We start from the raw sequence: 26,331 nt of genomic DNA on the forward strand, positions 1-26,331 counted from the left end.
CTGCCCAAAGCACCATACAAATTTAATGCAGTCCCTATAAGGATACCCATGACATTTTTCAAAGAAATAGATAAAACACTCCTGAAATTTATATGGAACAATAAACCCCCAGGACCAGCTAAAACAATATTTGGGAAAATGAAGATGGGTGGCATTACCTTCCCCACTTCAAACTGTACTATAAAGCAGTAGTAATTAAAACAGCATGGTATTGGGCTAGAAACAGACCTTCAGACCAATGGAACAGAGTTGAATATTCTGTCATAGACACTCAAATATACGACCACTTGATCTTTGACAAAGGAGTAAGAAATGTGAAGTGGAATAAGGAAAGCTTCTTCAAGAAGTGGTGCTGGGAAAACTGGATAGCTACCTGTAAAAAATGAACTTTGACCTCTGTCTAATGCCAGGCACAAAAGTCATATCAAAGTGGATTAAAGACCTCAATATCAGGCATGAATCCATAAGGTACATGAAGGAAAATGTAGGCAGAACTCTCCATGACATTGAAGCTGAAAGCATCTTTAAGGATGAAACAGCACTGACCATGCAAGTGGAAGCAAACATAAACAAATGGGACTACATCAAACTAAGAAGCTTCTGCACCTAAAAGAAACAGTTACCAAAATACAGAAAGAGCTCACAGAATGGGAAAGAATAATTACCCAATACCGTTCTGATAAGGGATTAATATCCAGGATATACAAGACACTAGTAGAATTGTATAAGAAAAAACCTCCAACCCAATCAAAAAATGGGGGAAGAAATGAATAGAAGTTTCTTCAAAAAAGAAATACAAAAGTCCAAAAGGCACATGAAAAAATGCTCCACATCGCTAGTCATCAGGGACATGCAAATCAAAACAATAATGAGATATCATCTTACACCACAGAGACTGGCACACATTCAAAAAAACCAAAAGCAACCAGTGCTGGCATGGATGTGGGGAAAAAGGGATGATCTTTCACTGTTGGTGGGAATGCCGACTGGTCCAGCTTTTCTGGAAAACAATATGGACAGTCCTTCAAAAACTAGAAATTGAGCTTCCATATGACTATGCAATACCACTTCTGTGAATATATTCCAAAGATGCAAAAAAGCACAGTAGAAATGACATCTGTACCTATATGTTCATTGCAGCACTGTTCACAATAGCCAAGATCTGGAAACAACCCAGTGCCCTAGAACAGATGACTGGTTAAAGAAACTTTGGTACATCTACACAATGGAATACTATGCAGCTGTTAGAAGAGATGAAGTCATGAAATTTGTTTATAAATGGATAGACATGGAGAGTATCATGCTAAGTGAAATGAGTCAGAAAGAGAGGGACAGACATAGACTGAACTCATTTGTGGAGTATAAAACATGAGGCTGATACCCAAGGATAGTAGACATAAAGGTCAGAAAGAATGCACCATAGCTGGAAGATTGCTTCATGAGCGGAGGTGAGAAAGCAGTTGGAATAGTGAAGGGATCACTAAGAAAATGATGGTTGGAGGAATCGGTTGGAATGGGAGATGTGTGTTAAAAGTAGATAATGGACCAAACGTGATAACCTCTCAGTATCTGTACTGCAAATCATAATGCCAAAAATGTAGAGAGAGACTATGGAGAATATTGCCTGCCATGGAGGCAGGGGAAGGGTGGGAAAGGGAGGGTATACTGGGGATATTGGTGGTGGGGAATGTGCACTGGTAGAGGGATGGGTGTTTGATCATTGTGTGATTGTAACCCAAACATGAAAGCTTGTAACTCTCATGGTAATTCAATAATTTTTTTTTAAAAAGAAACTGTCAGCACTTTTCAATGGTAGCTTTAAGGGTACATTTAGCAAAGAATTAAATACATCAAAAACAGTAATGGAAAAAATGCCTTTGATGAGCATATCAGTTGGTATGACATGCTGAGAATCAATTCAAGGGCAAGAGACATAGTACAGGGGGTAAGCCAGATACAAGCCTGGAGTATTTCTGGGTGTGGCCTCCAAACAGAAATCAACAAACAAAGAAACAAATTCACTTTCACTATGTCAATAAAAACTTCCCAGACTGAAATAAAATTAGAAAAATATTTTTTTTAAAAAATTAACATTTTATGACAATTTTCCTTAAAGGGTAAAGTATATAGGGGTTCTGGAGGTGTTGGGAGATAACTCAACATGTTGAGGCTGGAGCAATAGCACAGCGTGTAGGGCGTTTGCCTTGCACGCGGGCAACCCGGTTTGATTCCCAGCATCCCATATGGTCCCCTGAGCACTGCCAGGTGTAATTCCTGAGTGCAGAGCCAGGAGTGACCCCTGTGCATTGCCGGGTGTGACCCAAGAAGAAAAAAAAAAGAACACATGTTATTATATTTGGGCCACACACGGTGGTGCTCAGGGCATACTCCTGACTCTGTTCTCAGGATCACTACTGACAAGACTCAGGGGACCATATAGGGTGCTGGGGGGTCGAACCTGGGTTGGCTGCATGTAAGGCAAGCACCCTACCTGCTCTACTAATTGCTCCAGTGTTGTTATTATCCTATATGTCTAATATGAGTTTTCATGTTTTAAACTTCTTTGCAACGTCAATCAGGACGATGCTGTGAAAAGGCAATGCCTTCTTCCCTGGATCTCAGTTAAGAGTGTAACTAATGGTGACTAGCCAGGAAAGACTGCAATGACTAGCAGACTGAGGGGAACACTTGGGGCATTTCTTGATAAAGGAACTTGGCATGGAGATAGTCACAAAGGCTCTACGACCATATTCTTTTAACCTATATTTCCTAGTTTTAGAAAGTTATTCAACCTATTTCCCTACAGATTACAAAAGCAGTTACATATTGGGATGCTACATTTTACAGGAATAACTACATTTTTTTTTGAGAATTAGAATTTTAAGTACATAAGTCAATACCTGGCATCTAAAAACAGTTCAGCCCAAACTAGTTTTCATTGAAATTAAAGGTCACTAATTATTAAAGTGAATGTGACTTTTAGTTACAGCAAGCCAACTAGTCAAAGACCATTTCTGCTCTGAAGATCAAGCAGGAGAGATGAATAAAACATGGAAAGCAGCTGTGGCAGCCAGGGGGCGGGTGGGGGTGGGGGAAGCTGCTATTAAAAGTACAGACTTGAAAAGCAAAAAGCCAAGCTCCCAGAGTGCGGAGACCACAAAATTGGACCCATCGCAGCTGACTCGGCGGATATTTGGCGATTCAGAAGCAAGGCTGAGAGACTAAGAAGGTGAGCAGAACTTGAGGCAGTCTCGATGAATTGAGGAAAACACAGGAAATGGGGTCACTGTTTCAAAAATTACAAAGCTAGCACCAGGGTTTGAGGAGAGATTCCTGAAACCCTGCACTGGAACTATAAGGGCTAGCCACACACTGAGGCTCGACTTCGAATCTGCTCAGATACATATAGATTTATTCAATGCACTATAATGCTACTCTGTAATTTAGCCATGTCCCTTATCAGTAGGCTCTGTATAAATTGGAATTTGTTCCCAGTCACATGAAATTAACTGAAAACAAACAAACAAACAAAAAAACAAACAGAAAACCACCTCTTGGTGGAAGAAAAAATCCTCCACAATCTTAGGCTAATATTTTCGGGGGGAGGTGAGCTTTCAAGAGGCGCTCAGGGAGACCCAAGACCACTTCTGAAACTCAGCCAACACAGCCTGCAGTTGAGTGTGAGTCCAGCTGGCAGTGCTGCGGACCACCAAAGGGATGGCAGTGCTCAGGGGCACGTGTGCAGGGTATCAAAGCCCGGTCAGGCACAGCCTGTGACCTAACTCTGTACTATCAGCCTGTCTTTCTTTTAGTTTGGTAAACAATGCCCAGCATTTGATCAGAAATCACTTTGCCTGCAGCAAGACTATGGAATAGAAATCTGAAGGAAAGGAAAAAATATATATTGAAACAGACCCATAGAAAATCTAGAATTGGAGTTAGACACACATTTAAAAAATTAATAATGTTTTCAAGGAAACAGACAAGATATTTACTGAATCTGTAATTAATTCTATGCAAAAGAAGTAAAGAGATGTCCTGAAATTTAAACTTGTATTTAATAGGAAAGTATAATAATTTGAGAGGAAATATTTTATGTACTCTTCATTTTATTTTAATTCAGAACATTTTAGGTAGGTGGGTGCAATAATTTAAATTACTGTCAATAATAAGGTGTCTGTTATATAACGATCTAGCACCATACACATTACCATGCATGTACATTTATTAATTTAGTTTTTAATTATTATAGTTTGGATTAGATGGTTATTGAAGACCTCCTTTTTGCATTTAACATCAGTTATGAAATTAAAACCATAGTAAGCAAACCGTTTACTATGTATCAACAAAACCTTGTGACTTAAAACAGAATTTGAAATATTTAGCTGGATAAGTCAAAACTCTAATATTAGGAAAGAGAACTTAATTATTTAAAGGAATTTCTGCCTCAGTATGGTCGGAAAAAACAGTGGGACTCAGGAGCAGAAACATTGACCGCCATGAGCCAATCTGTGTCTGCTTTTATTTTTAGGAGAAGAAATACTCCACTGTCTTCACCTTACTACTTACACCTTACTACTAGAGAGATTGTTCTGTGAAGGGCAATGTCTATTCTAATTTACTGATTGATATTTATCTAGTTTGCAGTGTGAAAAATTATGTTGCTGAAGGAATGATTAGAGATGGAACCTGACAGAACTGAAGGTGATTTGGTGGTTAGTATGGACAGTTGATACATTGAGTTATTAAGAGAAATTGAATTAGCTAATGGGAAAATAATTTGAAAGTAATAAAAATGAAATTTGTCTCCATAAATTTATTCGATGCACTATAATGCTACTCTGTAATTTAGCCGTGTCCCTTATCAGTAGGCTCTGTATAAATTGGAATTTGTTCCCAGTCACATGAAATTAAATTAAAGAAAAACACTGAAATTAGCAAATTTGAAGCAAATTATTACAGAATGAATTTCATTTACCTACTTATTTATAATTTTGATGCTGCAAGTTTAACTGAGGACAGTAATGAAATACAAAAGTCCTTCTATTCTTATTGTTTTGTTAATTCTTACCTAGGAAAATTTCTCCTAACTTTGTGGAATTGCAATTATGTGGTATGTGAGTCATATAAATATATATGCATATACACAGCTACAAACACAAATGTTAACAAACGTTTATTAAAAATTAAGACAGATTTGCATGTTGTTGTGTATAAACTCACTGGAAAAAAGCAATTCTGATTTATACTGAGAACACCAAAAAATTTTTAATATTTGTTTTGTTGTTAACTAGCCCTGTGACGTGTCATGTAACCTCCCTGACTCAGTTTGCTGAGATATCAAAGTCGGTAACATTGTGAGGAATCTATTTCCTTGATCAAGCCACACATGTATTAAACACTGCCGAAGTGCCAACATCTTTATGAAAGCTGGAAACAGAACTTGGATACTGTTGGAGAACTGAAAACCATAGCACACGTAAAAGGACACTGTCAAGGCCTTTACAAGGTGCAAACTTGAGGCTACTCAAGCTGAAACGTTTTTCTAATTGTACCACAAGCACGCACTAGCTCTCACCCATAAAGGCAAGGCGACCCTTATTCCTGTAAATTGTAGGAATAGAAATTAACCTAAAAGCACAGGGTAGAGAGCTATCAGAAAAAATAAATCACAAATTCTCAATCAACATGCGGGACTTTGTGAATGAGAACTCTGGGACGGGGAACAGAGATCCTCTGCCCACATCCCCGTCTCCTGCAGCTCAGCAGCCACGCCCATAAGCCACTCTGGCTAACGCCAGATAATCTTGTCATTGGCCACCATCCAGATTGCATGTCCTTTTCTCCCGGAAGGGAGCATAACATGATGCTTGCCATAATCATGCTGCTAGATCCCACGCCAAGCTGTTTCACTCGGGGTGCCCCAGATAGGGCTGTGAAACCCCTTCCCGCCCCAAGGGACCCCGCCCCAGCAGCCAAAACCCTCCAGAACTCAAACTGCTGCCATGTTCACGGCCGCTCTCCACATGCTCAGGTCAAGCCTCACCCACGAGTGAACCTTTTCTGTACTGCACAGCTGCATTTGTGGCCCCGCAACACTTCATAGGACACACCTACCCATATTCCAACAGTACCGCACCACATTTGATGGGATTCAAATTAGGCAGCAACCAATCTTAAAGGGAAATATTATATTATTTCGGTTCTGCCTTGGGTCAGGGATCAGGGCTCAGGATGGAAACACCCCAAATATGGCGGTGGGAAGGTGTCCTGGTGGTGGGATTGGTGTTTGAATATTAAATGCAATGAAATATTGTGAACTAATTTATAAAATTAACAAAAGTAAAAAAAAAACCTCAATCAATAAAAGTTACAAAAAGAAATAGGTGACAAGAAGCTGCTTTCTAACCAGGAAAGAAAAAAGACATGATGGCAAATCAGGAAGAGAAAAATGACTATTTTAGAAATTTCAGTTCAAAAGTGCTAATGGAGGGGGCTGGAGTGATAGCACAGCGGGTAGGGCATTTGCCTTGCACGCGGCCGCGGCCGACCCGGGTTCGAATCCCAGCATCCCATATGGTCCCCTGAGCACCACCAGGGGTGATTCCTGAGTGCATGAGCCAGGAGTGAGCCCTGTGCATCGCCAGGTGTGACCCAAAAAGAAAAAAAAAAGTGCTAATGGACAAAGAGCAAGATGAGATGAATTAGGGAATAGTCAGAAAATATTAACATTCCCTAATAGCTTAATATTTATCATCCATCTCAAGACAGGAAGGGTATTATGGGATATTTTTCCCTCCGGGTGAAATATAGACAAAGCATTTTGAAAGGTGCCAAATACACTTCAGAGAGATACCAGAAAGAACTGTTACAACATAATGTGAGATGCTTAGTGAGAACAGTGTCAGCAAAGACAAAGAGATCACAATCAAAGCACCAGCCTCTCTTTGGACTGTCTAGAGCGGTGGGATTAAAGACTTCATACATGCTCTTCCATCTTACCAGGCACACTTCGCACCAGTGTTGTTTAAAGCTCTGCAAACTAACACTGAGAACTAGCATTCCTTACTATCACTCTGCTGCCCCACTGGTACACTGGACTACACTGAAAACTAAAAACGGAGAGTCCCTTTCAGAGAGGATGATGCAAGCCTACGGTAAGCTCTGATGCCATGCACAGATCTATATAAAGAAGGGCCACACGGAACACATCCTCCATTACATTCCATGTAAATTACTATATGTGAAAGGGTGTAAAGAAATGAAAAAGACTAATATGATCATAACATTTCCAAAACTTGGACTGTTTAATGGACATATGGCTCTAACTTTATGGGATAAATTTCAGAAGGCTACACTGAAGAGATCTCTAAATTATCAGCCTTTTAACAGAAATAAATTCATTTCTCAAGAGAGAAACTTTCTTCAATTTAAAATAAGATAAAATTGTATTATTTTATATGAGTAGAGCCACATAGCAGAGCCTGGCAAGCTACCCTTGGCATATTCAATATGCCAAAAATGGTAACAAGTCCTACAATGGAGATGTTACTGGCGCCTGCTTGAGCAAATCAATGAGCAATGGATGACAGTGATACAGTGATACGAGTAGAGTTAATAATACCCATATTTGACTCGTATCCAGAGAAAATGTCCCAAGCTTAGTAAAAGCCTAAAACCCTTTTATTATCTATTCTTAGAATTTTGTTTGTTTTTAAGGACACACCCAGTTGTGCTCAGGGCTTACTCCTGGCTCTGTGTTCAGGGATCACTCCTGGCAGGCTTTGAGGGACCATATAGGGTTCTGGGAATAGAACTTGGGTCTGCCACATGCAAGGAAAGCACCCGCCCACTGTATTATCACTTCAGCCTTCATTCTTAGAATTTCATATTGTTTTTTGACTGCAGAGTTTATGTTGTAGAATAGATCTTAATTATTTTGTCAATAGAGTTTGAATCTAAATGAGCTATTATTCTAATTTACACACTTTTTTTGCTTTTTGGGTCACACCCAGTGATACTCTGGGGTTACCTCTGGCTCTGCACCCAGGAATTACTCTTGGCGGTGCTAGGGGGACCATATGAGATGCTGGGAATTGAACCTGGATCGGCAGAGTGCAAGACATGTGACCTATTCGCTGTACTATCGCTCTGGCCCTAATTTACACATTCTTTAAGGCTATATAATCTTTTAAAAAATTCATCCAGGGCCAGAGCAATAGTACAGGGGGTAGGGTGTTTGCCTTGTACACAGCCGACCTAGGTTCAATCCCCAGTACCCCATATGGTTCCCCAAGCATTGCCAGGAGTAATCCCTGAGCACTGACTGGGTGTGACCTCAAAAGCAAAAACAAATCAATAAATAAAAACTTAAAAATAAATAAAAAATTTATTCTTAGTCAATTCAGCAAAATGGAGCAGATCATAAGTTGAAATTCTTTAGTCCTTTCTTTAAATTAGATCTCTCACGTATCTTTTGTGTCAGCTTAGAGTAAACATAATAGTCAAATGTCAAGTGTCTTCAGGTCTCCTGAACTGTTCTCAGTATTGGGTCATTAAGTCACACAAACTTTCACATTTACTGTTACTTTTGGAAATAGAACTTTAAAAAGTCACAGAAACTTTGTAATAACACAAAAAGTATATAATCATAAAAAATCAGATGAACAGGAAATATCTCCATGTTGGAGATATAATATTTTCTTTCAGAAAATTTCATAATGTGAACATCAGAGTAGTACCACACTTACTTTTTCACAGAATTTTGAGTTTCAGTGCTAACAAAATCATAATACAAAATAAAACCACGCAGTGAACAATTAATGTTACCTAGAAGAATTTAAAAATAATTTATGCAAATAAGCAAAGCTTAAGAACATGATTTGAGGCTCATGTTCTAAAATATGTCTCTTGACATTATTCATGTATTACTTACTTCTTTGTATCCAAAGATGATGCGCCCATCCATGAGGAGCGTTGCTTGGAATGTGAAACTTCCTAGGTTGTAATTATCCTGGAGATGGACGTGGTCCCACTGGACAACAAGTGCTGTGCCTACAAACCCCATCAGAATTAAAAAAAAGTATAAGTTAATTTTGGTGGGTCTCCATGAAAACAAGTTTTTAGTTTTCAAACTTAGTAGCTGAGCTGCTCAAATTTTATATGTCAATCTGAATTCTGGTACTGAAAGAGCACTTGGGATACTGAAATAGCATTTAGGGCATTTCAAACAATGAATATTCTCTAAATATTTGGCAAAATCTAACCTCATATATGAGGCTAATATTGAGCCCCAGTATGGGGGCACTTTGCCTTAGGAAGTCCATTAAAGTTAATGGGTTCTGTCTGCTTAAATTTCCATGAGCCACTTTGAAAGTGCAACCCTAGTGTATTGAATAAACTTCAAATACATTTGACAAATACTGTGTGAGAATGGAACACATCCAGGAAAACTAGAATCACTTGTGAAAGACTTGAAAATATGTCTTCCATGTTTATAGAGTTATATGCTCCTGTGCTGAAGAAATTCCTGACACTAATGGGAATTTTCTTCTCTGATTCTCAAAGCCTGCATTTCTGGCTTTGTTGCATTGCTTTGAGGAGGCTGCAAGGTAGCTTAAAGGGCCCGGGGCTGAGTTTCCTGAAGACTCCTTGAAGTACACTTGAATGAAAATTTCACTGCTGTACATTATATTCTGATGAGTCAATCCACCAGCATTTACTATGAAACTGTTAACAGAAAACATCAATTGAGCCATACTTCAATAACTACCAACAAAAGTTCACATCTTGGTTTTAATCAACATTGTTAGGAAAACAAAAGAGCAGCTTAAAACATCTGCTCTAATGATTGCCCCTTTTTTGTTTAGCTACTGTCAAAAAAAAAGAGGAATGTGAAAATAAAAATCATAGAATTAAAATCAACAAAATTTGGGCAGAAAACAATAACTAGTTGAGCGATTTGTACATATCAGGTGACTGAGAAAACGCCCAGAGCAGCAGCAAACATCTCTGGGCTGACTGGGTTCCCTTCTGGGGCCGGAGAAAAGGGTGGGGTGGGTTCTGCCTCCATCTTTCTCTGGCTCGCTCTGCATGTGCATATGTGTGCAAGAACGCACACACACATACACACACACACCACATACCACACGTGTGTGCATGCGCCTGACACCCCCGTTTGCAGCTGCCGTCTGGTAGCCAGGCCCTCAGATCACTTAGTTCTGCTACATAATGGGATTTGCATTCACTAGGCTCAGAGGGCGGCAGTGGAACAAAGGAGCAAATGTTATGCAGGCTTCTGTCCATGAGCGCCTGCTCCAGCACCCAAGCAGAAGGTGTGTGTCAGTGGCCACTGCCCACTCTTGCCCTGGAGAGGGGGATGCTGTAGACTCTCCAGCTGCCGCACTATGGCCTGGACACTGATTAGCATTCAACTCGGCGCTGACTGCTCTCCTCCCTGCGCACTTCCCGGCTCCCTCTAACAATAAAACCAAGCCTGTATTTACATGGAGAAAGTGTCCACCATCGAATGCCCTACTTTTATGCTGACATTTAAGGGACAGGCACACAAATCACCTTGCTCAAGGAACTAACAAAGTTTGCAATCACACGTCCTGCACAAGTGCAAGGAACAAAGAGCAATTGCTAAAAGGGTGAAGGTGCAGCCCCTGCGGAGAGAGCCGCCCCTGCTCAGGGCAGAGACAAAGAGGCAAAAGCCTGTCTGCTAGTTTATCCCTGGAAGCACGTGATAGAGTGTGGCAGGCATATAGGGGGTCCCTCAGAATGTATATTGGGAGACACTATCTGGAACCTAAACAGTCCAAAGGCCTTTGAGACTTCCAGATCGTTGGAAGATCCAGACTTTGGGGGAGTGGCAGTTTGGGAAAACTATCCACACTAACTTAGCAGAGGAAAAGGTGCACGTTTCTCCACAACTCTGTGTGAGATGTTTTCCTTTCTTGCCTGAGGGTGGCTCTCTCTCTCTTTCCCTCTCTCTCCCTCCCTTATTTCCCAAATAAACTTATTTTATTTCACAATTACTTTCCTGAAATTCTTATTCCATTTCCAGATAGAACAAGAGGGATCCAGATATGGTTTGTTGACCATCTTGTGGGTCTATACAGTCACTTCCCAGGTACTTTCTGGGGTGCCAGAGGAAGGTAGAGAGGGAAGCAGTAGATGACCTTCTCAGGCTCTCATCTCTCCCTGCAACTAAACCAGCAGGGAACCTTCCTCTGTCTCTGCTGCATGTCATTTTTTTCCCAAGAAATATGCAATACATTCCTGGCTTTGACTTGGATGACAAAGGTTTGCAAGAAAGTCAGAAGGCTCAAGCTGGGCGTAATGATGAGGTCTGTGTCCCACAGAAAAAAGCTGACAAGACTAGAAAAGAAGGCTACTCTAATGCAGTAGAGTGAAATGAGGAGAGAAGGGAGTGTATTCTGAGAAAATAACAAGGTTAAATCTCCAGAAACAAATCTTTATGGAATGGAGCAAAAATCTAAGTAAGAATGACAATGATGACATGAAAAAAATGGAAAATATAAAGAAGTGCTAAACAGAAACCACAGATTTTGAGAATGTAACAACTACAATAAAAATTTTGAGATAAGGTGTCAAGAACAAATTAGATCAAGAAAAATACTCAATAAGCTTATAGATGTGGCATTCAAACTCATCCAGAGGTATAAAAACTGAAAAGTAAGATAGTTATTCTTTTGGGTACAAAATAGAGGCCTACTAGATTAAGTTTAGCAGCAGGCTTTTAAAAACAAGAAGCTTTCAAAGTGTTGTGGCTTCTGTAGTAGCATGTTTTCCACATTTGTTGATTTAAAGGGCTCTAGACACTACACAAAAAATATTTGAATTTAAGTGTTATTAAATTTTAAAAAACAGATTTTTAAAAAAGGTTTTATGAAACAAACGATATATTTTATGTTTCCTCTTTTATTGAAAGCTGCTGAAATCTAAATATTGATGATGGTATCCAGGAGTGCAAAAGGGCTTTTAGAGGTAAAGTGTTCATTTTAATAAGGATTGTCTAAATATTTTTTTATCCTATAGCCCCTTGTTCTCTAATTCTATGAAGTTGTAATATAAGGAATTAAGTAAGTGGACAGTGGACCAAGAAGGCATTTTTCTCTTGGATATTCATAGTAGGAAACTATATAAACTAGAGAAAACTGTGGACTAATGAATGGAATTTACAACTCCAAACAGCGGGTTTAGGGATGTTCACCTGGTTCATTGCTGACAATTTTATATAGTTTCTTATGTTGAGTACAAAATCCTACCTCCAGTCCCAGCATGCAATGCTACCTCCGGTCCTAGCTGAACTTTTTACTGAAGTTCATATGTCTGACCCCATGAAATGCTACCCCCACATTACATGATTATAGCAACGAGCATCCCACAGTGTTTGTCACACCATAAAACAATCTGATCAGTAATGGACACCAACTGTTCATTTATAACAAGATGCAACACAACAAAACAAAACATAAAATGAGGAACGATTAACTCAGACTGAAGGATGATGGAGCACCATTTAAGGTCACAATCACCTCCATGATTTCTGATTCTAAGTTTGATTCAACTTCTGGTCATTTGTAGTCATTTTGCTTTACAATTTACAATTTATGGAGCATGAAATGCTTTTTTCTAGAAAAGAGCTTCATTTTTATAACTTCTATTCTCATGTATTAACATTCTGTGACTCACTTAAGACTTCAGTAGTCATCTAGGCTAACACTTAGAAGCACCATTTCATTTTTTAAATCTAGTGTTTTAATGCCTATAGAAATATTATCTCAGAAAAAAAATTCATTTTTGTTGTTGGTTTGGTTTGGGGGCTATACCTAGCTGTGCTCAGGGCTTACTCCTGGCTCTGCACTCAGGGGTCATGCCTGGAGGTGCTCAGGGAACATACTGGTATACTTGAGGCACCATATTGGGTACTGGGGATTGAACGTGGTTAGCAATGTGTAAGGCAAATACCCTAACTGCTGCACTATTGCTCTGGCCCCAGAAGAAATTTTCTTTAAAGTAAATATTTATTTATTTTTTAAACAATTCTTTTTTAAAAATTGAATCACTGGGAGACATATAGTTACAAAATTGTTTTAGTCATACAATGTTCCATTACCTGTCCCTTCACCACTTTACATTTCCCACCACTAATGTTCCCAGTTTCCCTTCTGCCGCCCTCCCCGCAGCCTGTCCCTATTGCAGGGACTGTTCATCTCATCTCTCTTCCCTTTGGGGCATTGTGGTTTGCAATACAGATACTGAAACGTTATCATGTTTCTCCCTTTACCTACTTTCAGCATTCCGTTCTTGTCCAGAGTGATCATTTCCAACTAACAACAAATTTTCCAACTGCAACTCTCTTCTCTACAAAAGTTTGCTTTCCTAAATTGGTGATTTCCTATCCTTAAGGATTAGTTTATTATTCCTAGTCAGGCTGACAGTATTTCAGTAAATTATTATGGTAAAAAGGGATATGTAGAGCCTTAAAATATTAAAAAGTGCTTCACTTCATTCAGAAACATAGACAGTTACTAAAAAACGTAAGCAGTTATTCTGCTTTCACTATACCATAACAGAAATTCAATATTTGCATTGCTTAAATCACAGAAGACACTTAAGTAAAATAGGTCTTGAGTATTATTTCTGAAGAAAAATGATTTATCATAAATGCTGATAATCTTATTTTCAAAGATCTTGAACTCTACTGGGAGAAATACCTTTTTTTGAATCTTTCAAATAAAAGTAACAAGATCTATAAGTAGTAGAGTAGATGGGGGAAAACATTTATTGTGCATTACAAGTTAAATGATAATAATCTAAATACTTGTCCATCAGAATCATTTGCCTGTTGGTGAATATTCCTGACATCAATTATTAAGTGACAAACCTTGGAAATAGCCAACTTTCATTCAATCACTTACTATTTACTTAAGGTAGATACCTACATTGATTATATCTTCAAGGTCATTAAATATTGTAGTATTATTTTTATTATGGTTATTTTCTACTTTACACCTTTGGGCATTATCTCAAAACTTTTAAGTGTGAGGAAGAGAGCATTAAGATTCTTAAAAAATAGTGGAATGATTATTATGGGTCACATTCAGTTAGTATTGTTTAACATGTATTTCTTAGAGTGTTTATGTTTAGTTTTCTTCTTTCTTTGCTATTTTGAAGAGCAAAATGTCTTCATCACATTATTTACATTGGTTTTAGCAAACTGATCACTTCAAGACATTTACCCTGCTAACGCTAAATTTTTTATTCGATCAATGAAAGTAGAAAAAGCCTAGTTCATGTGGATTGATTTAAAAGGTAAAATTGTCAGCCAAGAAAATAAATAAAAGTTTGTATTATAGAATAAATAAAAGAGTAAATATAATTGTATGCCTGAGTGATATTACAGCAGGTAAGGCACTTGCCTTGCAAGAAGCCTACCCAGGTTTGATACTTGGCATTGCATATGTTCCTTGTAACATTGTTATGAGAAAAGAAATTATCTTTAATTAATGGACTGGAGTGATAGAACAGCAGGTAGGGCATTTGTCTTGCATGCGGCAGACTCGGGTTTGATTCCTCTGTCCCTCTCAGAAAGCCTGGCAAGCTACCGAAAGTATCCCACTCCCATAGCAGATCCTGGCAAGCTACCCGTGGGTATTCTATATGCCAAAAACAGTAACAACAAGTTTCACAATGGAGACGTTACTGGTGCTCGCTTGAGCAAATGGATGAACAATGGGACGACAGTGCTACAATGCTACAGTGCTAAATTTTCAATTCATCTCTTATTTCTCTTATCTTTCTACCAAAATTAACATTTTTCAGTAGATATAAAATAATTCATTTATATCTTCTTTAAATTTTATATTTAAATTTAAATATCAGCTAGAAACATATTTTGACACTAGTCTATTTTATTTTTTCCTTCAAAATAGTAGGGATAGGTTGTTGTTAGTATACTTAATAAATCGTATCAAGCTTGAATTTTAAAACCAGAGAAAATATCATATGCATATTTTAACTGCTCATTGCACTAGATCTTTAAAAGTTGTTTTCACCTTAATATAACTAGAGTTCAAATATTTTAGAAATTCAATTTCAATATATGAGGCAAATTGACTCTACTGAGAGATCAGAACTAACAAATTATCTTTTTTTTTAACATGAAGGACTTCCTACAAGTAGAATCAAAATATATATTTTTACCTGAAGATGTCATTTAGATAAAATCATTTCATATACCACCTAATAAATGTTAGTAATGTCTGCTAAATAAAGTGTATAAATGAGACATCTATTTCATGTATTAATGATTACATTATTTAAATAAGACTATCTCAAGCCATTTTTACCCACAGCTTACAAATCTAACCAAAAAATATCTAGGCAGTCAAAATATTGCTTTAAGCCAGATAACTGATCTGTAAAAGTATATATTTGGTAAAACATATAGGCAAACCCAATCAATACATACCATTATCAAAATACCTGACTGTTGAATTTCTTGACACACTGGGATCGAAATTTGCCATTAAAGGTGCTATATATTGTGTGGCTGTGAGCATTCGATGTACAACTTCTCCAGTGTATATGAAACCTATATTAGAAAAATAGGAACTATATTAATAAAAAGCACAAATAACTAAGTAAAATACCTCCAACTATATTATAGTCATATAGTGAAAACAAAATATAGTAACTAAATAAAAAAAAAACGATAATGACTGATAAACAGTAGCAACAGCTGTATTAAAAAAACTGAGAAGTACAAGTTGGCAATGATGCAACTTCTGGCAGATATCTCTCTGGACTTAGTTACTAAAATACAGAAACCCAAAACCGAGAGGCCACTAAGTGTGGTCACTCGACCTCATACCTCTTCATCCTCAGCAATGGAAAACAAATTATCTAATGCTTCCTTTTCAGCAGGTCTGACTTTAGGGGAGAGACTCTCCAAACAATAATAGTGAGTTTTGTTGAAATATTGTATGCAATCAAAGTGAAAGTAAAGTGAAATTTATTAGTTACACAGGCGGGGGGGGGCTAAGGGTGGGGGGCTAGGGGCGTGGGGGGATTAGGGGTGTGGGGGTGCAGGGTGGAGCTATACTGGGATTCTTGGTGGTGGAATATGTGCACTGGTGAAGGGATGGGTATTCGAGCATTTTATAACTGAGATTTAAACCTGAAAACTTTGTAACTTTCCACATGGTGACTCAATAAAAAAATTTAAAAAAAATAAAAAACATGTTCTCCTATGATTTGATTAACACCTTTCGGCCTGGTAAATCAGAAATCTGTAGTATGTATAGTTTCAATTGTAGGTAAGGTATATTTGCAAGCGATTATAAAGCTAAAATCACTAATATACTGTAAGTTATCCAGTCAGTTTGCCATCATTAGTTCCTTGTTATATTAACACTAGCTGAACATGCAAGGCATTTTTTACAAATGAATGTAATTTTGTTATGCTTAATTGCATTTCCTTAAACTCCAATTTCAGCCTTAGGACATTCTAGAAACCACAGACACATATGATTAATGTTTTGAGCCTTTTGTTCGAAGCTAAAATGAAACTAAACATGTATGAAAACCTTGCACAACTTTCAGATTGCTCACCTTTATACTAATATTACCTTATCAAGAAGAAAATGTATGTATTCTTGCAGGTAATATGATAAAAGATAGTGATAATACAAAACTGCCTCTATAGAGATTTTTCAATGCCAGACTAAGGTAGAATTTACTATGGAGAACTGCGTCTTGAGTTAACTTTCAATTGCTCCTAAATTACAACCTTACTCACGTTCAATTATTCACACAGGCTTTATTTACTCTGTGGATTATCCATGACAAATTGTTAATCTTACTCTGGCTTCTTGCCTCCTAGGTCTTTAGCTGCTGAAAAGGAGAGTCAGTTTAGGGAATTCTAAGTAGTTTTAACCTGAAAATTTCACAATTGAGATCATATATGCAAATATATTATTATTAATCTATTATCACTGTGACTGCGTTGAGAAATGTGGAAAATAGCCCAAGGATGCATAAATCCTGCTACTCTATAAAATGAATTTAATTTTAATGATCCAGAGATTATTTATTTTCCTTAGCTATGTTATAAATCAAACTCTATCAATATCTCCGGCTGGTTCTTAGTGACCAAGAAGTATAATTCTTAACTGAATGGTGTGTTTTACTTACACTCAGCTTACATTTGGAAACAAGAAAAAAACTCAAGGGCTACCATTTGGTTAATCTCCTAGGTAACAAAATCCCACTGTATCATGGTCTTTTACCATGTACCTAAGCCATTTTGAGTATACCCAGTTCTAGAGAAGGCATTTCTGCGTTGTTGCTGCAGCAGTGGCTGTGGTTGTATTTGCTCTTAGATGTGCACCACCTTGTTGCTGAGACCAAATTTAGCACCACTGACCATTCATAAAGTGGTCACCAAGGGCAATGCCTCTGATGGCAACAATATCCCCTTTGCCAGCATCCAAGGCACCCTGGTGGCCAGGTGCCCAAGGCAGTCAAATCTGCTCATTCTGACCTTCACCACTTGTGTTTCAGAGATGTTCTGGCACTAGATGAGAAAAGGCAGAATAAGACAGAACAAAGAGCCCCCTTCTTTTATTTTTAATCAGAATGAGGCTCTTTGTGCCTACCCGTCAACACTATTATTAGTGACAACACAGGAAAAGAGGGACCTGCAGCTGCTGGGGCATTCATTCCCCATGCACCTAACACCTTGAGAATCCCCTGAGTCAGTTTGCATCCCAGACCCCCTGAAGAAGGGGAGGCACTAGGAGAGCCCTGCTTTGTCTTGTACTATGTATAATGTATCCTGAGATACTTCGTGTTGTTGGGGAGTGGGGAGGGTGTTTTAATTTTTAGTTAAAATTAACTAAGTTTAAATTTTAATTTAGTTAAAATTAGCTGAGATCTCCAAGCCTGCTCGGATAGGGACTGGGCCTCCTCCACCCAGTCTCCCCAGTTTTCCAGTAGCTTCCAGTAGCTTGGCAGCCACACCCACAAACTACAAACTACCCCCAGGACCGTGTAATCTCATCAACAGCCAAGATCCAGAGACTATAAAACAGCGCTCCCAGAAGCACGTGGCTGCATTCGAGGCTGCACAACCTCTTATAGTCTAGTTCTCCCTCTCAGAGAACCTGGCAAGGTACTGAGAGCATCCTGACCACACAACAGGGTTTGGCAAGCTCTCCGTGGCATATTCAATACAGTAACAATGATGGGTCTCATTCCCCTTATCCTGAAAGAGTCTCCAATGCGGCACCATTAGGAAGAATGAGTAAAGAGAGGCTGCTAAAGTCTCAGGGCTAGGATGAATGGAGACATTACTGGGGCCCGCTCAAGCAAATCAATGATCAACAGGATGACAGTGACATAGTGATTTATAGTTTTGGATTAATTTAAGCAATATATATCAATTTTCCTTTAAAAAACTGATTTGTAAGGTCAAAAAGACAGCACAAAAGGTAAAGTTCTTGCTTTGCATGTGGTTGACCCAGGTTCAATCCCCAGCACTGCAAATAGTCCTGAACCCTGCCAGGAGAGATCCCTAAGCAGAGAGCCATAGGTAAGCCCTGAGCATTGTTGAGTGTGACCTAGAAGCCAAAACCAAAAAATCTTATTTATAGTCATTCGAAAGGCAAATTAAAACTAGTGTCCTTTGTGTTTCTTATTTAAACTGAGTTTGGGGGAGAAAATAGTGTATTATTTTTGTGAAAATATCAATACCTCTGTTTACCAGCCATGTTAGCCTCAAGTTCTGCTTTCATTAAATGTAAACTTTATAGGTAGGCTTAAATTAGATTGTTCTACTGCAATCCACCAAACAAGATTTAATTTGGTTAGTGGATGTCACAAAGTCTGGCAATTCACTTTATGGCAAAATCAAGTGACTTCCTAGCTATGAGTTGAAGTGATTTGAGCTCTCTGGCCTCTATTCCCTCACCCGTTAGATGGAGCTGGAATGGCATCAGTGTCATGGCGGAGCAATGATGGTTGAATGAACCCAAACACCAATGACCTGAACTATAAGACAACAGCTAATCAACAGCCTCAAGTTTCTATAGGACAACAGCTAATCAATAACCTCAAGATCCAAATTCTACAGATAAACGTTTCCATACGTTCTGATGGATAAAAGCACCGTGTAAACATACCAACCTCCTATCAGTTGCACATGCGTGTTTTACTTAATTGGAAGTGTCAGAGTAATGAAGGAAACATAGAAAGGCTATAATTGGCTGTGAAGCATCCTGAGAATCTAACATGCCGAGGGGCACGACAAAATAGTCTTCTTCATCATCTTTCACTGGTTATTTCTGACTTCGAAGGAAAGGCTGCAGCTGAAGGGTTTGCCTGGAGGGTACTGGGGGTTTAACCTTGTCTGCGGCTTTTCAACTAGAAATGACATTTCTAGTGAACTTGGGAATGCTGATAGTATGGTCCCTACACACAAATCCAAGGGAATTGAACTTGATGCTTTTTTAAGAAGAGGGCTTAGTGTGTGTGTGTGTGTGTGTGTGTGTGTGTGTGTGTGTAAGGGAGGGGTTGGCCAGGGGCAGAGGGGTGTGGAGGACAGATTCCTCATTAACATTCCACATGTTCTGCTCTGGTTCTCAGCCCAGGAAACTGGGTTATTGTTATTTAACTGGGTATGGCCTGTGGTGGCTGTGTCAGTTGCTCAAATTTTGTGGTACACAACTTGCTTGAAGCCAAGCTAAAACATGACCCAACTTACATTTCGTACAAATGGCCTGTGAACAATCTCTCATGCTATAAGCTGCCCCTTTTCAAACACTTATAATCCAGTCAATCTCTTAAGCCACTCTGAGATTTGAAAGCTGTGGTAAGTTTTGGAATCTGGGGATGTAACTGTCTGCCAGCTGTGACCACACAAGGGTGGTTTCATGAAACGCAACAGGACTATATTGTGTGATTCTGTAGTGGTACAGAGTGTCTGTCTATCACGTCTGGAATATAAACGCATGGTCTGAATTGATCAGATATATGCATTTTTCTACACAATGAGACAAAATGTAATTAAAAAAAATCCTGACTTGAGTTCTTTTTCCTTTGATTGCTCACTTACTGTGAGTGACAATTTCCTTTGGAAAATCAGACTGAGTAAAGCCGGTGGGGAGGAGAGTGCTGTATGCGTTTGTCAGTGAGCACAGCCCAGGCAATGGGGCTGCAGCTCAGCTGCCAGCACGTGCGCCAGCCCCAGCCTGCACCGTGTGCTGACAGCCGACCCGCTGAGCTCTGGGCGGCAACTACACAGCTGCAGAATCCGCTCCGAGCCTGTGCTTGATCTTTGCAGTCCTCTGGCCATGCTCGCACTTGTGTGATGTTTCCAGTGTCCCCACGACATGTGTTCTTCCCTTTACAACTTCAGCCCTGTGACTGAGCTGTGCTTTTCTCAGATGTTTTCGTAGCTTGGTCCTTCTTAAGGTGACGAGTGTTCAAGTGAAAGGGGCAAAGCAAACATAAGAGCGGTGACCCAACTGTAGATGGGTGATCTTTCACTCTTTGGGCATGCCCTACATTTCTGTTTTGTTTTGTTAATTGTTTTAAGTATGTTTTTTTCTTTTTTAAAAAAAATTAATAAATCATCATGAGGTACAGTTACAGACATACAAACTTTCATGCTTACATTTCAGTCATACGATGATCAGTACCCATCCCTCTACCAGTGTCCATTCTCCACCACCAATGTTCCCAGCATCCCTCCCACCAGCACCACCCCATCACCTATCCCCTGCCTCTGTGGCAGGCACATTCCCTTTCACTCTCTCTCTCTCCTTTTGGGTGTTATGGTATGTGCTCTACATTTTGAATACTCAAAATGTTATATGCCAAGAATGAAAGTCTCTCTACTTAATTAAAAGGAACTGATATTACACAGTATTTGTTTACGCATGTGTATGTCTATATGTCTGTGTGTTGTATGTATACATACCCATATATACTAGTGGTGTATGCATTCACAATTATAAACATACACAGGAATATATACAAATATATGTACATAAACACATATTAGTGTACATTATATATAGGTTGAGAGAATATTGAAAGTCCATACTTTGTAAGTGATAACAGTACACAAAATGGGTATATTAAAATATAAAGAAATGTGAAAGCCATTTTGTACTCTTCCTTTAAAGCGCTGAAGTCTATTAGAATAAATATTGTTCCAATGCATTGGTATATAGAATCTCTTGCATTCATCTTAGATACTATCATTAATTAGCATGAGCCTTTTCTTTGACAGAATTATAATGCAACTGTTACATATTCGATATGAAAAATTCTTAAGATTTTTTTTAAATTATTGGGGGTAGGTGGCCACATCTGCCTGTCTCCAAGATTTACTCCCAGTTCTATGCTCAGGAATCACTCCCCATACTCAGTTGACCTTATAAGATGCCTGGGATCAAATAAGGATCATGTGACTTATCTATTATATAGTATGCCCGTGAATATACTTGTTTTTATCAAATACTAGCAAGGCATTTTTTCTTGACCCTAGGAGTTATCACAAGATAAGTATTTAGATCCATAACTTTTTTTTTAACTAAAGAATCATGATTAAAAGAAACCCCTACAAATCTAAAGTTCTTCTGATATTTGCTCTCTGCTTCAAACTTGCTGTGTGCCATTCATTTATTATTGCTATATCATATTTAACTATCTCACTATAGCATAATTAGCTTAACCAGAAGAATCTTCAGGATAATTGTATTTTTTTTCTATTGCACATGGAGGTATTATAAACATTCAGATGCATGCCCTGGTTCATTTCTACAAAGTTTCTCTAAAATCCTATATAGCATAGTATACAGTTGTACACCCCTTGCATAAATATGTGTAAATCCTAAATCTGAGTTCCAAGATCACAAGGCATGTGCAAGGTCACTATAGATAGATAAGGCTGAATTGTTTTCCCAATTACTTACACCAACTCTCACATATCACATGCCTCTACATGGATTTTTTTTCATTTCCCCTTCAAAATTTGATAGTTACAAGTTTTTGCCATTCTGGGAGCTGTGACATGATATTGCATGGTTGCACTTAAGCTACATTGATTGATTATATTACTCAACCCTAAATTTGAGCAATAATGAAATTAATTCTTTTAAGAAGTTCATCTGCCATTGAAATGTTAATTTCTGAGTAGTGCCTGGAAAAGTCTTGGCCTTGATTTTACTATCTTCCAAGACTTGGTCTTCAGCTAAGCAAAACAACCAACCAGTCAAACACCAACTAGTGTTCCTTAGGTGAATATTACAGTTTTCTATATGGTTCTCTAAGCATTTTATGTATACCTATCACATCTTTTCTTCCTCTTAATATTATTTTTATGGGCTTAAAATATGGGTCCATGTTGATGTTTCTATGCAAGAACAGTACCCTCCCATTTTTTCTTTCTATTCTCACTCACCTGTCATATAAAACTAATCATGTCTAGCTTTATAATTTATGTAATGCCTCCTAGAGCACCCATTCTAACCTAATGGCAAACATGTTTATCCTTGTCCATATGCTGCAATATTTTATGATTGCATGTTCATGCATGGTGAATCAATAGCCTGATGAATAACCATTGTCTTTTCCTTTGAAAATAGTCGACTCTCCCTCACCCCTTCTCTTTCATAGATATTTTGGTCTCAGCCAATCAATACACAAACACACACAAATAGAATAACCATGTTAGTTACTGAAAATGCATTGAAATGATAAGTTTGGGAAGAATTAATTCTCTCAATTAACATATCTTTATTTTTTCATAAATACCTTTTACTATTTTAACTTTTAAAAAACTGTCCTCACATCACTTTTAGATTTATGCCAATTTACTCAGCTAATTTTAAAGTCAGTATTTCTAAAACTTTTGCTTACAATTCTATTTTATTAGTTTATGATGACATTCATAAACACAATTGACATTCTACACTGATTTTATCCTTAGCAATTTTTTTTGAAGTAAGCAGATTTTATTTAGAGGTATTTTTGAGGGAAGGAGGAAGGGATAAGAGGGAGAGAGAAGAGTAAGAGTAACGCGCTCAAGAGAGAACGTGGGCTTCTCCAAGAGTGGAGAGAGCTCTACACACATCCTAGCACTAGACACAAAAGCATGAAAATACACATCTCAAGAGGGGAGATGCGGGCGACACATGTACTGGGGCACAGCATGTGCTCGGCCACGAGGGCACAAGCAGCACATGGGCTCAGGCAGCATATGTGCTATACGCAGCAATTTTGCTCAACTTCTAAATGAGTCCTAACAACTTGTCCAGACACTTGTGGGCGACGGTACACAATAATATATTCTTATTTATTAATAGATATCTAACTGATGGGACAGGGAAATACCTCAAAATCCTACAGTTTTGACTTGCATACTCAAGGCACCAAGTTGGATCCCCAGCACTGCATGTCACCAGCCCTACCCCTTGCTTTAGAGCACCACATCATGGATCCCTGGTAATGCCCAGCATCACTTGGCCCTAGCACAGAATATACTGAACTATCAGGCCCGTCCTCCAGATAGAGTGCATCACCAGAGGTGGTCAGCTGGAGTGACCTATTGGCCCCCAAGCACCACTGGGTTGGTATAACCCCTCCCCTGAAAAAATAGAATAAAAGACATTAATTCATAAATTTAAATAAATTGAAATAAGGAGAAAATGCAATTTCTAGTGTAAAACCAACTATCAAGAAAATATTTGATAAGACTGGGAAAGTATTTTTCAAGCCTTGGCGAGAGAAAGTAACTGATGATGAACAACAATTGTGATGGTTTCTCCTTATTTCCTCTTTTTCTAAGGAAGTCAGAATCGCCCAAGAAAGATGGCAGAAACTTTTGACTTCACATCTTTTGTCACTTCTTTTGCAACACCTTTACTTCAGTTAATCCGTAACATCTGATTACCCAAGCAAAGAAAAGCAGAAGGAAATGTGATTCACAAAGGAGGTTCATTTACTTCCTAATTACCTGTACCTGGGAACAGAACCACAGGCAGTGAGAAGGGGCAGGAAAGAGCACAGAGAGGGCAAAGGCCAGCAACACAGCAAAGCAGGCACCCTAGACTGGCTGAAAAATGTTGTAATTGCTCTTAGGAAACATCTTCCAAATGCAGCTACAACTTATTAACTCCCAGGGAAGATGAAAAAGATTCTCAAGCTTTCCCTACCCCGCACCCCCACCCCACCACACCTCTTTACATCTGCAAGAAAGACTCAGGAGGAAAGCCACCATCCTATTAGGTAGAAAAGAGGATCTTTTCCAAGGGGACTCAGGAAGTTGCTCGACAACACTGTAATTGATAACCGGTTTTCTCCTGTGTTTGCTTCTGTGGATGTGCTGCAAGAAACTCTCTCTCAAGAGCACTTTCTGTTAACTGCTTCACACTAATCGAAACTGAAGATGTGCTTTTGGCATTTTTATTTTTTAGACCCACTTTATGTCTGCTCCGGCAGAAGATGAGAAAGTGCCGTGTAGTGGGAGAAATCCTTTCCCTGGTCTTTTCATCTGTAGTTCCCGTTGAAGGAACCAACAGAGAAGTCAAGGAGGTGGGGGGTGGCATGGGTCTGAGGACATTAGCCTGCCCATCAGGATGCCCTGTCTGTATGTGCCCAGTGCTCTGTGCAATTAGGTCAAGGTGATCCTCAGACACCTGAGTCACGTGAGTACCTCTTTCCATTTTCAAAAATAAAAACCTATGCTTCAACCCTTCTACCAATTTGGGAGAGGGGAGGCAAGAGGGAAAAGGGCGAAGACGCAAATTAGAGATGCCGATCGCTCACTCTGGGGGGTTTAACACTTACACTCCCCTTTCTGCCACTGTCAAAAATCCTGCACTCGTGCATAAGTGACCCGAATTCCCTCCTTTATAGTTACACCCAAGATGTCTACAACTGAAACCCATGCCGCTGAAATCTCTAGGAAACAGGTCACAACAGCCCCTGGGGGTTCCTCCTTCTCAGCAGACTCTGAAATATGGGACAATTTCGAATACCTGACGCTCTGAAACAATCAAAATGCAAGTGAGGTTCTTGGTATTGGAGTGATATGATGGCCTTGGTGTGTGATCACACGGCCACCACCCAATGCCTCACCCCCCAAATTATACGAGACTCCAATGTCAAGGAACCTAGTCATTCCACAGACAGCCATATTCAAAAGGAAAATTTAAAAAAATATATTTGCAAGATATTTTCCACTATCTCCTTCTTTCCCAGGGAGAAGCTCATTTCACTCATCACCATGTATACAGTATACACGGCTTGGCCAAAGACAGTGTAGACAACTAACAGGGTCCCAGGCCGTCTACCCACCTGACTCCTCCCTCTTCTCCCTCACATCCCCGGTTCCCATGCGCAGCTGTTCCCGTGCGCAGCTGCAGCCCTCTGGCAGGTCTTGGTACTAGCGGCCTTTGTTCACCTTCATGTGCTGCATTTTCCAAGTGGAAGAAGCATTTTTCCCTTGGTGCCCGGAAAAATCCTACTCAACTTTCAAGCTTCAATTTAAACGTCTCCTCTTCTGTGAAGCTTTCTTTTATCCTCTTCAACCCAGAGGATCTGATTATAGTCCTTTGATGTTTCGCCTGATGCTTGTCCGGGCTTGTATTACAGGTATTACCATGTCTACGTGCAAATGTTTATTTCCCACCCACCCCCTGGCCAGCCACCTATCTTCAGGCCCAATGAGACAGGGACCAAACCTCATTCATATTTGTATCTCCACACAGTCCCTCCCAGGAGTTATTCATGGACTCGCTGCTTTGCAAGGTCACTGCTGAGTGTTTTGTGGGCTGGAGGAACAGCCCAAGGCAGGGAGGTGAGAACAGGGAGGCCAAGCTCTGCACAATGTAGGGCATGTCTTAGAAGTGAGACTGGGGAGCGGCGATCAGAGGTCAGATTGGGGGACGACCTCGGTAGCCATGGCAAAGGTTTAGGGAGTTTTATAGAAGGCAATGGGAACACCAGAAAGGGTAGTAGCACAGATGAACATGTCCAGGTTGGCACTATTGGAAGGGCATTTGGGACAAACCCACATTCAAGAGAATGCTGACAGCTAGAGAGGACAATAGAACACGGGGAGAGAGGTAAGGAGCAATTTTCAACTGTGTCTGTTTTCACCCTCTTCTGTTCTGGTATTGGGGACCTGACTGTTTTCTCCATTATATTTACTTTGGTTGTTTAGCTAGAATCTTTTAAAACACAAGGTTTAAGGTTGGGGCTAGGATTTTGACTCACTGGTAGAGCACT

General features: G+C 39.2%; 1 protein-coding gene across 1 annotated transcript in view; it reads right to left on the reverse strand.

The window, feature by feature from the left end:
- Positions 1–26,331, reverse strand: part of PLXDC2 (plexin domain containing 2) — a 410,249-nt gene that overhangs the window by 125,162 nt on the left and 258,756 nt on the right. Inside the window, exons 5-6 of the mRNA XM_004605351.2 lie at positions 15,503–15,625; positions 8,936–9,054 (exon numbers count right to left, since the gene is read on the reverse strand). Coding sequence (XP_004605408.1) covers positions 8,936–9,054; positions 15,503–15,625 — 242 coding nt within the window. The remainder of the gene's footprint in view (positions 1–8,935; positions 9,055–15,502; positions 15,626–26,331) is intronic.

Source organism: Sorex araneus, chromosome 9, assembly GCF_027595985.1.
Source record: "Sorex araneus isolate mSorAra2 chromosome 9, mSorAra2.pri, whole genome shotgun sequence".
Classification (NCBI taxonomy): domain Eukaryota; kingdom Metazoa; phylum Chordata; class Mammalia; order Eulipotyphla; family Soricidae; genus Sorex; species Sorex araneus.